Here is a 13,408-nt window from a genome sequence, read left to right as displayed (position 1 = left end):
AATAAGCATTAAATACACATCGCAGCCATGCTTCTCTTTGTTGCTGTTATACTTGTAATTGAAGACATGAATAGTAGGACAGAAGATCACTGCCACATGTTCCTTCCACTGAGAGTGGAACTGATTTCCTTATGACTGTAAATTCTATTTCTTGATTTATTTTATTTTATTTTATTTTATTTTTTTATTTATTTCTACGAGAGAGAGAGAGAGAGAGAGAGACAGCATGAGCAGGGGAGGGTCAGAGAGAGAGGGAGTCACAGACTGAAACAGGCTCCAGGCTCTGAGCTGGCAGTCAGCACAGAGCCCGACGCGGGGCTCGAACCCACAAACCGCGAGATCACGACCAAAGCGAAAGTCGGACGCCCAACCGACTAAGCCACCCAGGCGCCCCCTTTTCTTGATTTTTTATAATTGGTCATTTAGTTTTGAGAGAGTGACAGAGCATTAGCGGAGAAGGGAAGAGAGAGCAAGGCACAGAATCTGAAGCAGACTAGGGTGCGAGCCTGATGTGGGGCTTGAAGTCATGAACAGTGAGTTCATGTCCTGAGCTGAAGTCAGACATTTAACCAACTGAGTCACCAAGGCAGCCCTGTTTCTTGATTTCTTGAATCAAATTGCATCTTGGGGTGTCTGTGTCAAACAGCATGTGGTGAAAGGGGGGCCCTGGACCAGTTCTGGTGTCCAGGCTTCTAGTGGACTTGCAGCCCTCGCCCTCTGCCTCACATGCAACACAGCTGATCAGACCCATGGCCAATGAGAGGCCACAGGTATCACAGAGGCACCCGACCAACAGCCTATAACAACAACCAATCATGTGAGTTGGCCATCCAGTGGTAAGACAGGGAGTGTGCTGTGGGGAATGGAGTGGTCCTTCCTGTGGGCAGAGGGTCTTGTCATTGACATTGTTCACAATTGCCAGTGGATGGTGATATTAAAAGTAGCATTGCTATTAATTTATAAATTTCTACAGTCACTTCCCTCCTTAGAGCCTGCACGTGGGGATAGAGGTGTCTAGCCACACCTGCCCTTGTGTGTGACTGAGAGGAGACTCAAGGCTCCCCAGGGAACAACTAGCATCACCAGGTCGATATGGGGAGAGACCAGTTTCGGTCTTTCAGGCCAGCTGACCTTCCAGTTGCCTGCAGCTGCATGAGTGAGTCCTGGCAATGCAGCAGAGAGACCACCAAGGCACCCCTGGAATCATGGGAAATAATAATCTGTTACTCTTGTAAACCTTTACCTTTTGGGGTGCTCTGTTCTGCTGGAATAGATCACAGGACAGTACTAAGTAAATCCATCTGCAGCACCGTCCCGGATCGCTGCTTGGCTCTGTCCACTGCCACCGTCACCACTAAGTCCCGGAACCTGAACAAGCTCCAGCAGCCCTGGCGGAAGCTCCAAGGTTGGGCACCCTGGAGGCTCGTCGGGCCTCTGTGGGAACCAGGCCACGGAGGCACCTACCTCCATGGTGCTTCCACGGGTGATGGAGACGAAGCTGTCCTGAGGCGCCGCCAGGGTCTCTGGGGAGTGAGTCACGACGTACGGCCCTCGCAGTCTGCAAAGACACCCCTTCTGGGCCCTACAGTGTAGTCCTTCTGTCAAAGTCTTCTAGGCAACATGGTTCCTCAGAAAAGCCATGTCAGGCTTCGACCTGGCACAAACTAGAAATCAAGTGCCTCTGGACCTTCCCACCTTTGCTGTGTGCAAGAATTCATGCAGATGTTGATGTTCCTCAGGCCGAGGACATGTTAGGAAACGTGAACCAAGAGGGCCCAACTCCACCGCAAGAAGCTGATGGACGAGTCCCTCCTTTGTAACCAAACTCACAGACAAACCCTCTCCATGGTGTGGTCACAGCCTTGTGTGTGAGTCCCAGCCAGGTATGGTCTCCATGCCCAGCCCTTAGTGCCAAACAGGGCTGTCAGGACCTGGGTCTCAGTGGGCGGGTCTGTCCCCATGTCGCAGCTTCTGAGATTTATACTTTACTTTCTGGTTTTCAGAATCAGCACTTACCAACAGAGGGTTCTGAGGTGGAGTCAGAACCCCAGGTTAACAAGGGCCCGGATGTGTGAGGGAAGGAGGCTGCCCTCTGAAGGCACTGATGTAAGGCCTGTACAGGCAGTAAGGGGAACTGGGGGAGGGGAATTCAGAGCAGGAGCTGCACAAACACCCTGCAGTTCCAGTCAGTGACCAAGAGGAGTCACACTGGAGGTCTTGGATGAGGAGGTGGGGAGCCAGTGCCAGAAGGAAGAGGGGGGATGCCATGTCAGAGCTTTGGGCCCCTCCCTTGTCTCCCAACAAGGTCCCAGGCCCTCTACAGCCCCAGGGCAGGAGTGACAGCTGGGTGAGGTTTGTGCCCCCAGAGACGATACCAGGAAAGGGCCTGTGCTCCTGAAAGCATCTTGGGCATTGTCGGTGAGGGTGACTTCTGTCCAGACCAGCTGCCCCTGAGCAGCTTCAGGGGCTTTGTGAGTGAGGAGAAGCCCATGGAGCTCTTCCGGGTTCCTGCTGAGTTCTGGCTCCAGCTGTGTTGATAAGCTAGCTGGCTGGCTCTGCTGGGGATGATAATTCTTTTTCTTGAGAAATAAGGAGGGAGGGTAGCAGGTCATGTCCACACAGTGTCCCCACAGGCACCTAAGAAGAAAGCCAACAAGGGCGTCCCTTAGCCTTAATACCAACCAGAGAACTCATCAACCAGTTTGTTGCATTACTGGACTAAGGTTCAATGTGCAAGTTTAATGCAAACAAACTAGGAGAAAGACTGAGTCCTCCTTCCTCACCGGAGTCAGGTTCACAGGAAGGAAAGGAGCAAAGCTGGGGCCCCCACATCCCCGAGGTTCCTGCTGAAGCTGATCCTGCTCCAAGAAGGGAGGGAAGTGCTCTGAGACACAGCCACACAGAGGGGATGGGGCAAGGCCACGTGGGCATGGAGCGCAGCCACGCGGGGGGTTTTCTCCACCCCCAGGCTACAATCCACTCCTCCCAGTGTCCCCATCACATCCGAGACCCATTCAGCCTTCGGAACTCCTGGGGGATAACTGGACAGTATCACTCTTGCTCTCTCTGTATTTTAGCATCAGGACTATGTTTTTGGTTTACTGTGGGGTCTCTCTGCCATCTAATGGCTCGGTGGTGATATAGCAACTGTCAGGATTTTCTGATGTGGGGTCCTGAGTCTGGGCTGAGAGACTCTTCACTGTCACTCATGAAGTTCACACTATGACAACCATCACTAGGTCAGAGTCTGTAAGGAACACACATGACCCATCTCCTCAATAAACTTTTCACCTAGTAAAGAACAAAAGACTCATATGTAACCAGGTTGGTTTAAAATGGATAAAATATGTTTGTTCTTTCAGGTGTGATTTACATATACCTCTACTCGTGACTTCTCTCAAGACAAGACGTTTTCTACCTTCATGCTACTGAAAATAAATGTAAGACATTATTTATTATTTCTAAGATTATTGAAATGGCACTGGATGGTCCTTAACTAAAGCTCAGCAGAGTTGGTTTCTAGCCCTGGGGTTTTGGGGTTTGGTTTTTGTTTCTTTCAATTTAATACTCACAGATTAATCAAGTCAGTGATTGAGACACGACAGGAAGAGCCCAGAGCAGGGGAAGCAACTGAGCATGGAGTCTCATGGAGGTGGGTTTTGTGGAGTGTGTGCTGGGGACTGCATCACTGTGGGAGGAGGGAAGGAAGATGGCGGCAGCTTCAGCTTTCTGGCTGCTGATGGTGCGTGGGAAACCCCTGTCAGACTACCTGCCGCTGAGCCGTCCCAGGACCCCAGACTGTAGCTGGGAAACCTGGCAGATGAGGTGCTTAGGTTTTCTCCTTTCCTGTTGGAACTAGTTCAAATAGGTTTTCCCATGAGTGTCCTTGACACTTTCATTGGCCTTGTGGGTAAAGAGGACTCTGTATCCAGGAGCTCCAGATGGAGACTGGAGATTCAGTCAAACATAATGTCACCGTAAATAATTGAGGTTAAAAAGCAATAAAGATAAAAGACAAGAAATAGGATGTAGTGGTATCTCGTTCTGTGTTTTTTCTTCGTAATGTAAAAACTTGTGAAATGTGTTCCATTATACTAGCTTTACTTATGATAATAAATTATATACATAAGTGTTTAAAAATCTGAAAGGAAACCCTAATAATGATATAGTAATGTCTTTGGGTTTAATGTCAATCTGTAAAATATCTAGGGGTTCCTGGGTGGCTCTGGTTATGATTTCACGGTTCGTGAGAACCAGCCCCACGTGGGGCTCTGCACTGACAGCCAAAGCCTGCGTGGGAGTCCCTCTCTCTTTCTCTCTTTGTACTTTCTCCATTCAGGTTCTCTTTCTTTGTCTCTCTCCTCTCATTCAAAATTAGTAAATAAAATATGTATAATATCTACAGCAGGTTTGAGAAGATTTTGGTCTATAAGATATTTTCTATCTTAATAAAGGACCCAATATTATTAAATTTCAGTTTTTCCCAAATTAATATAAATATTCAGTGTAATTCATTAAAATCTCTGAGGACTTTTTTCAAAATTGAAGAAAATGATATTTTAATTTACATTAACTTCATATGATCTAGAATATCTAAGGAGCTCCTAAGAAGTAAAATAAAGTCAAAAACTAATAATATGAGGTTTCAAAAGTCTTATAAAGCTGCCTAATACACTGTAGTGTGCGTGAGGTATAAGGATAGACAAACAAATAGACCAAAACAGGAAGTCCAGGAAATGACCCACGTGTACTCTGTTCCTTGATTTCTAACAAAAGAAGGAAGATGGATTATTGGTCATTTTTCCTTTTTGATAAGTTATAGAAATGTAAATAAATGCCTTGACTCATCTCATATTATGCAAATGCCTGAGTTACGGGAAGATCATATTTCTACATATAACCACTAAAGTAATTATGCTTCCGGAAAAAAGTATAAGAGGGCATCTTTGGTCTCTAAAGGGGGGAAAATGTTTTAATGTATTTTTAAATTATTTAAATGTTTTCATTTAGGTTTGAGACACATAAAGTCGGGGTGGCTGGAGTGGAAAGACGGAGACACAGATGTGAGACAGGTCCAGGCCCTGAGATCTCAGGACAGAGCCAGGTGTGTGGCTCAAGTTTGTGAACTGCTAGATTATGAGTGGGCTAAAATCATACCTTCCACGGACTGAGTTGCCCAGAAAGGGGGGCAAAGATATTTTAAACAACATGTCCATATACACAGAGACATATAATTGTGGGAGGACAACATTCAATAAATTAGATTTCATAAAAATTAAGAATTTCATTTCAAATAATCATTAAGAAGGTGGATAGACATGCCATAAAGCATGAGAAGATTCTCCAATATGTATTTTTTGTGTTTATGACAAAACTTATTTCTGAATGTATAAGGAACTCCCTAGAAAAGAAAAGATACTCTCTCTATATTTATGTATAAACATGCAGCTTCCACCCTGCTGATTCTCAGGGTGAAATCTGTCCCTGGCCCGCTGCCACCGAATCTGTCAGGGACCCCATTTTCCTGGTAGGAAGCCACATAGATGAGGAGCCGTGGAGACTGGGCTGACTTCTGTTGGTACCAACTTAAATGGTTGTTTCTACATCTATCCTGGAGGCTCTGACTGGCCCTGCAGGAGATGGAGGCCGGCTGTCCAGGGGTAACGGGCAGGGACAGAGGGGTCTGCGTCAACACGATAGCCCCAGTGGATCCTAAAGTAAGGAGAGAAAGGAAGAGTTCATACAAATATTATGAGCCATTTTCATAATTTTACTTTGGTAATTACTTCAGGCTGAAGCACTTTCTTTGTGAAGTTGATTCACATGCCAAAAACATCCAATTTGAACACATGACAGAAATTTTCCAGGCATATAGGACTCTCTGGAATTCTACCCCATCACCCCCTACTGTCTGTGACACAGTCTTCGTTAGAGCATGGAGTCCTTATTTTAGGTCCTTCTAGTTATCATAGATCCAAACTTCACATGCCGCGTCCCAGAGATCAAGAAATTAGAATCTCAGAGTGTCCTGAATACACATGGATAGCGGGGGCGCCCCCTAAGCTCTTCTTCCCCACTCTGTTCTCCTCTCTCACCCCTCCACCCTCGCCTGGGAACCAGAGCACCAGCAGCCCCAGCAGCTGAGCAGGGAACCTCATTGTGAGGAGTGAAACTGGTGCCTCCTGATGAGTTGAAGCAAGACTGGAGCTGACCTTTTATCTCAGACTTGCAAGAGGGTCCTGCCCAGAGAACTATTACACAAATCATCCCCTGCTTGTGCCTTCCTGCCTGTGGAGAGGGCCACCAGGAGGGCTGGGGAGCCCTGGTGTGAGCCAGGTGAAATAAACATCTTCTGTTTGGAACAAATCCAATGGAGACAGAATTCCTGCTGCCTATGGTGGTGGGAAAAGGGTCTGGCTGCAAAAGGCTAATTCTGTGGCAAGGACGTGATGCATATTTCCTTGTTCTCTAAGAAAGCATCAGAAACAATGACAATGTAGATATGTGGGTGCATGTCAATCTTCCGGAGGCCCACGGACATCTTGTGTGTCTCCCTCCAAGCTAAACGTAGCAAAAGATCCCACGTCTACTGTAGTCAAAGAGCATGAGAGTTCACTAGCATCTGAATTTCCCTCTCTCTCTCTCTCTCTATGTGTCTGCTAATGACCTTGCCATGTGGCCCCGGGCATGACATGTCCCCTCTAGGAACTCTGAGTAATAAACCTGGTTTTTCCCAGCTCCCAGATCATTGTTGTTGAGGGATGTTTTGAAGTCATAAGAGCCATAAGAGCTGACAAGGCTCAGTGGGTTAAGTGGCAGACTCTTGATTTTGGCTCAGGCCGTGTTGTCATGTTTGTGGGATGGAGCCCTGTGTCAGGCTCTGCACAGCAACACAGGGCCTACTTAGGATGTTCTCTCTCCTCTCTTTCTGCCCCTAACCCCCCTCATGATAGATAAATAAACATTAAGAAAGTAGGCACCATACATAAGGGTTGGTTCAGCAAAACGTGGGTGGATCAACATTTCCAAAAAGGGGAGTGTCTATGGGGCATACTGTCCACCCCAAGAAGTGCTCACAAACGTTGCCAGCCAATAGCATCACTTTGGATACGTGGGGACCAGCACAAAACACACACCAGTAAGAATCATGAGAGTTTACCTCAAATAGCAATATAACCTGCTGGTTATTAAGAAATGCCTGGTGTCTATTATTAACAGGATAACTTTAAAAACGCTGGACTGTTGGAAATTGACTTTCCTTGGGAACTAGTGAATTCAAGTCTATCAAGAACTGAAGTCAAAGAGAATTGTAGGAAATAAAGAATCTCACTTATAGCCTGATATCTCATAGTCCTGTTTAAGGCAAGAGGAAAAGAGAAAGAATGATATGCCTTAGTGGAGCCTCAATTAATCCTGGTGATTGGTTCTTACACCCTGGTGACGTTCTATCATATATATCAAATATCTATCATCTCTTCGTATACAAGCATACATCATAAATATGCATATATTGTCATACGTATATATCACGTGCACATATAGAAATGTGTATATATCACATTTACATATTAGAATATTTGAAGGATTTCTTAGTGTTAAAATTCTTCAGGACAATAAGACAGAATGAACAAAGAACAACTCTACATTATTATCTTACTTGTTTCAGCTTTGGGTTATCATATATGTTGGGCACCACAGACACGAGGCCACAGTTTGAAAGGAGATTTTCTGTGTCAGAAAGATGGAAACGGATCCACTCCTTTAAAGTCACAGTGTAACCTGTACCTATGATCGACATTTTCCGGGGCCTTCTTCATATGTGGTCTGAAGCCTTTCAGGAGCTGTGGTCAGAGCCTTTCTGACTGTGGTCAGAGCCTTTCAAGGGCATTTATCTCAGACTTTCTGCCTCCAGACCTGTGAGAATAAACCTGGGTTGTTTTCAGCCACCAAGTTTGGACCAAGTTTGTATGGTAACACTAGGAAGCTGATACACCCACCATCCCGTGCGAGAACTTCATTATGGGGAAGTGGGCCACAATCAGAAATCTGTCATGTTTTCTGTGATTAAAAATCAAGTCTTGAAAAGTCTATTTTTCGAGGTGTTATTTAAGATGCTCAAATCCTGGAGTATATGGCTCTTTTCTGTGAAATTAACAGAAAACCTCTAAAAGTTTGATTGTTGTAGCTCACCATCTGTTTCTGTGATCAAGACAGAAAATGAGGTATCTTTTAATTAGCATTTCTTGGTCAGAAAAAAGGTGTTGCAACTTTCCTATACTTCCTATAGACAGAAAGTACATTCTTAATTGTAGAAAGATCTCTCTCTCCTGCCTGTCTCTTGTCTTCTGTTAACCAAACCAGCTGTGTCCTGCAGGATCAAACCAACCAGCAACTAAAGCTGGTCCCTCTCTAGTGAACACAAATAGTATGAGTGTCAAGGAGGGTAAGCGTAGGCTCCACGAGGTCCAGGTTGGAGAACAAGACTCTCTGAGTCTCTAACCCTGACCGTCAGCAACTGAATGAGGAAAGACTTAGGCACATAGGTTTTATTGTAGATCTGTCTGTTGCCAGATGCTGTTAGTTCAGGTTCAGTAAAACTAGAAGTGTGCGTATGATTTGTATGAGCTGGCAGGTAGCCCCGTGGGTGTCATGGTTTGTATCTGTTCTCTTGGAATCAGACCTTTAGGGTGGAGAGGGTGAGACACATACTGTACACTTTGATCTATCAACTTTGTCACCACAAACCGTCCAAACACACACTGCTTATGTCAGGACTGAAGGCACAGAGGGCTGTTTCCTGATGACGCCCAAATGGAGGTTCCTTCTGATGCAAGGTGAAATTTTCTCAGAAGCTGGAAGAATACACAAACCAGTGAAAGGATATCCATTCAGGGACAAGAAGAGTTCATGTTAAAATTTGATATTGCCCAAAGCCATCAATAGATTCTACGTGATCCCTATCACAAGTCCAACATTATTTTCACAGATATAGGAAAAAATAACTCTAACCTTTTATGGACGCACTCAAGATCCCAAATAGCCAAAGGAATCCTGGGAAAGTAGACTAAAGCTAGATGCCTCGCACAATCTCATTTCAAACTATACTACAAACAGTATGGTACTGGCATAGGAATAGACACATAGACCAATGGAACAGAATAACGAGCCCAGAAATAACCCTCCATGTATATTGTTGACTAATATTTGACAAGGATGCCAAGAACGGTCAAGGAGTAAAGACGAGTCTCTACACCAAATGGTGTTGGGAAGACAGGATAACCCCATGCAGAAAAGTGAATCTGGATCCCTATCTTATGCCACTCACAAAATTGAGACACATAATGTTGGAGGTGGGTGGAGTGGAAAGAGGGAGACACAGATGTGAGGCAGGTCCAGGCCCTGAGCTCTCAGGACAGAGCCAGACGTGTGGCTCAAATTCGTGAACTGCTAGATTCCGAATGAGCTTAATCAGATGTTACACCGACTGAGTCACCCAGGTGCCCAGAAAGGGGGCAAAGATATTTTAAACGACATGCCCATATAACAGAGACATATAATTGTGGGAGAACAACATTCAATAAATTAAACTTCATAAAAATTAAGAATTTCATTTCAAATAATCATTGAGAAGGTGGATAGACATGCCATAAACCATGAGAGGAGGTCCAATATGTATTTTTTGTGTTTATGCCAAAACTTATTTCTGAACGTATAAGGAACTCCTATAAGATACTCTCTATATTTATGTATAAACATGCAAATTATTTATTATATCAGTACGATGATATGCAAGTATATATAATATGTAATTTAAACAAGCAAAACAAGGACTTTCCAGGAAAAAGGATATCCAAATGGCTAATAAAAATTAAACATGAAACATTTCCTAACATCTTGGTCATCAAGGAAACGTACATTTTTACCACAATACCCTTTCAGGATCTACCAACATGGAGATTATAAAAGTCTGATATAAGAAGGATTGCAGAGCACTTATAGCAACTGGAATGTGCACGTAGGTGATGGAGCATAAACATGTTCGCCATCCTGGAAAACAGGGGCGCGGGGCTTCCTGAAGGCAAATATCCCCCAGCCTGGGAGGCCTACTTCCATCCCTAGCAATACACCCAGCAAAAATGTCGGTAAGGCCACAGACCCATCGCAGGACCGCTTCTGCCATCCTAAGGCTGTGGACCTGATGGGGCCTTAGCACATGGTGCCTGAGGGGGGGCCAAAGCCCGGGTGGTGCGGGGCCCTCAGCTGTGACCTAGTCCCCTGGGGTGTCCAACGTCTTCTGCTTACACACACTCCGACGACCTGCTGTGGGCCCCCCAGACAAGCAACACTTTGGGGCAGTTGATATCCCCAACAGGCAGGTTTTTGTTTAACCTTTAATCACCGTGGGAGGAGTTTGTAGAGCTTGCTGGCAGTAATAAACTCCCACGTCCTCAGCCTCCACCCTGCTGATTCGCAGGGTGAAATCTGTCCCTGACCCGGTGCCACTGAACCTGTCAGGGACCCCAGAGGCCCGATTGGAAGCCGTATAGATGAGGAGCCTTGGAGACTGGCCCGGCTTCTGCTGGTACCAATTTAAATAGTTGTTTCTATATCTATCCTGGAGGCTCTGACTGGCCCTGCAGGAGATGGAGGCCGGCTGTCCAGGGGTAACAGGCAGGGACAGAGGGGTCTGTGTCAACACGATAGCGCCAATGGATCCTAAAGTAAGGAGAGAAAGGCAAGATTTCATACAAATATTATGAGCCATTTTCAAAATTTTACTTTGGTAATTACTTTAGGCTGAAGCACTTTCTGTGTGAAGTTGATTCACATGCCAAAAGCATCCAATTTGAACACATGATGGAAATTTTCTAGGCACAAAGGACTCTCTGGAATTCTACCCCATCACCCCCTTCTGTCTGTGTCACAGTCTTCACTAGAGCATGGAGTCCTTATTTTAGTTCCTTCTAGTTATCATAGATCCAAACTTCACATGCCGCTTCCCTGAGACCAAGAAATAGGAATCTCAGAGTGTCCTGAATACACATGGATAGGGGGGCATCCCCAAAGCTCTTCCTCTCCACTCTGTTCTCCTCTCTCACCCTTCCACCCTCACCTGGGATCCAGAGCATCAGCAGCCCCAGCAGCTGAGCAGGGAACCTCATTGTGAGGAGTGAAACTGGTGCCTCCTGATGAGTTGAAGCAAGACTGGAGCTGACCTTTTATCTCAGACTTGCAAGAGGGTCCTGCCCAGGGAACTATTATGCAAATCATCCCCTGCTTGTGCCTTCCTGCCTGTGGAGAGGGCCACCAGGAGGGCTAGGGAGCCCTGATGTGAGCCAGGTAAATTAATCATCTTCTCTTTGGAACAAATCCAATGGAGACAGAATTCCTGCTGCCTATGGTGGTGGGAAAAGGGTCTGGCTGCAAAAGGCTAATTCTGTGGCAAGGACGTGATGCATATTTCCTTGTTCTCTAAGAAAGCATCAGAAACAATGACAATGTAGATATGTGTGTGCATGTCAATCTTCTGGAAGTCCACGGACATCTTGCGTGGCTCCCTCCAAGCTAAATGTGGTAGCAGCTCCCACATCCACGTCCACTGCAGGCTAAAGGCATGACAGTTCACTAGCATCTGACTTTCCTCTTTCTCTCTGTCTCTCTCTTTTTGTGTCTGCCAGTGACCTTGCTGTGCGACCCCGTGTATGACGTGTCCCCTCTAGGAACTGTGAGTAATAAACCTGGTGTTTCCCAGCTCCCAGACAATTGTTGCTGAAGGATGTCTTGAAGACATAACAGACATAAGGGCTGATGAGGCTCAGTGGGTTAAGTGGCAGAGTCTTGATTTCGGCTCAGGTCATGTTCTCATGTTTGTGAGATGGAGCCCCCTGTCAGGCTCTGCACTGCATCACAGGGCCTACTTAGGATGCTCTCTCTCCTCTCTCTCTGCCCTTATCCCCCCCTTCAAGATAAATAAATAAACATTAAAACAGAAAGCAACATAAGGGTTGGTTTCAGCAAAATATGGGTGGGTCAACATTTCCCAAAAGGGGAGTGTCTATGGGGCATACTGTCCACACCAGGAAGTGCCCACACGAATTACCAGCCAATAGCATCACTTTGGATATGCAGAGACCAGCACAAAACACACACCAGTATGATTCATGAGAGTTTACCTCAAATAACAACATAACCTGCTGGTTATTAAGAAATGCCTGGTGTCTGCTATTAACAGGATAACTTTAAAAATGCTAGACTGTTAGAAATTGACTTTCCTTGGGAACTAGTGAATTCAACTCTATCAAGAACTGAAGTCAAACAGAATTGTAGGAAATAAAGAATCTCACTTATAGCCTGATATTTCATAGTCCTGTTTAAGGCAAGAGGAAAAGAGAAAGAATGGTATGCCTTAGTGACGCCTCAGATAATCCTGGTGATCGGACCTTACACCCTGGTGACTTTCTATCATATATATCAAATATCTATCATCTCTATGTATACAAGCAAACATCATAAATATGCATATATTGGCATATGTATATCTCAGGTGCCCATATAGAAATGTGTATATATCACATTTACATATTACAGTATTTGAAGGATTTCTTAGTGTGAAAATTCCTTAAGGCAATAGGACAGAATGAACAAGGAACAACTCTATATTATTATCTTACTTTTTTCCGCTTTCGGTTATCATGTATGTTGGGCACCACAGACACGAGGCCACAGGTTACAAGGAGATTCTCTGTGTCAGAAAGATGGAAGCGGATCCACTCCTTTAAAGTCACAGTGTTACCTGTACCTATGATCGACATTTTCCCGGGGCTTCTTCAGAGATGGTCCCTGTGGTCAGAGACTTTCTGAGGCATTTATCTCAGAATGTCTGTCTCCAGACCTGCGAGAATAAACCTGGGTTGTTTTCAGCCACCAAATTTGGACCACGTTTGTACGGTAACACTAGAAAGCTGACACACCCACTATTCCATGTGGGAACTTCATTATGGGGAAATGGGCCACAATCAGAAATCTGTCATGTTTTCTGTGATTAAAAATCAACTCTTGAAAAGGCTATATTTCAAGGTGTTAATTAAGATGCTCGAATCCCAGAGTATATGGCTCTTTTCTGTGAAATTAACAGAAAACCTCTAAAAGTCAATTTTGATTGTTGTAGTTCACCATCTGTTTCTGTGATCAAGACAGAAAATGAGGTATCTTATAAAGAGCGTTTCTTGGTCAGAAAAAAGGCGTTGCAATTTTCCTATACTTCCTATAGACAGAAAGTACGTTCTTAATTGTAGAAAGAATTTCTCTCTCCTACCTGTCTCTTGTCTTCTGTTAACCAACCATGCTGTGTCCTGGAGGACCAAACTGACCAGCAACTAAAGCTGGTCCCTCTCTAGTGAACACAAAT

General features: G+C 45.0%; 1 gene segment (V, D, J or C); it reads right to left on the bottom strand.

The window, feature by feature from the left end:
• Positions 1 to 10,384: 10,384 nt before the first annotated feature.
• Positions 10,385 to 11,178, bottom strand: LOC120231564. The segment is given in 2 exon segments: positions 10,385 to 10,716; positions 11,114 to 11,178. Coding segments are annotated over 2 exon segments (381 nt in total).
• Between the last annotated feature and the right edge of the window lie 2,230 nt (positions 11,179 to 13,408).

The sequence above is a fragment of the Hyaena hyaena genome, unplaced genomic scaffold (assembly GCF_003009895.1).
Source record: "Hyaena hyaena isolate Hyena2069 unplaced genomic scaffold, ASM300989v1 scaffold_57, whole genome shotgun sequence".
Lineage (NCBI taxonomy): Eukaryota > Metazoa > Chordata > Mammalia > Carnivora > Hyaenidae > Hyaena > Hyaena hyaena.
The sequence above is the reverse complement of the archived record's forward strand: the minus strand, read 5'-3'. Positions and strand labels throughout refer to the sequence as shown.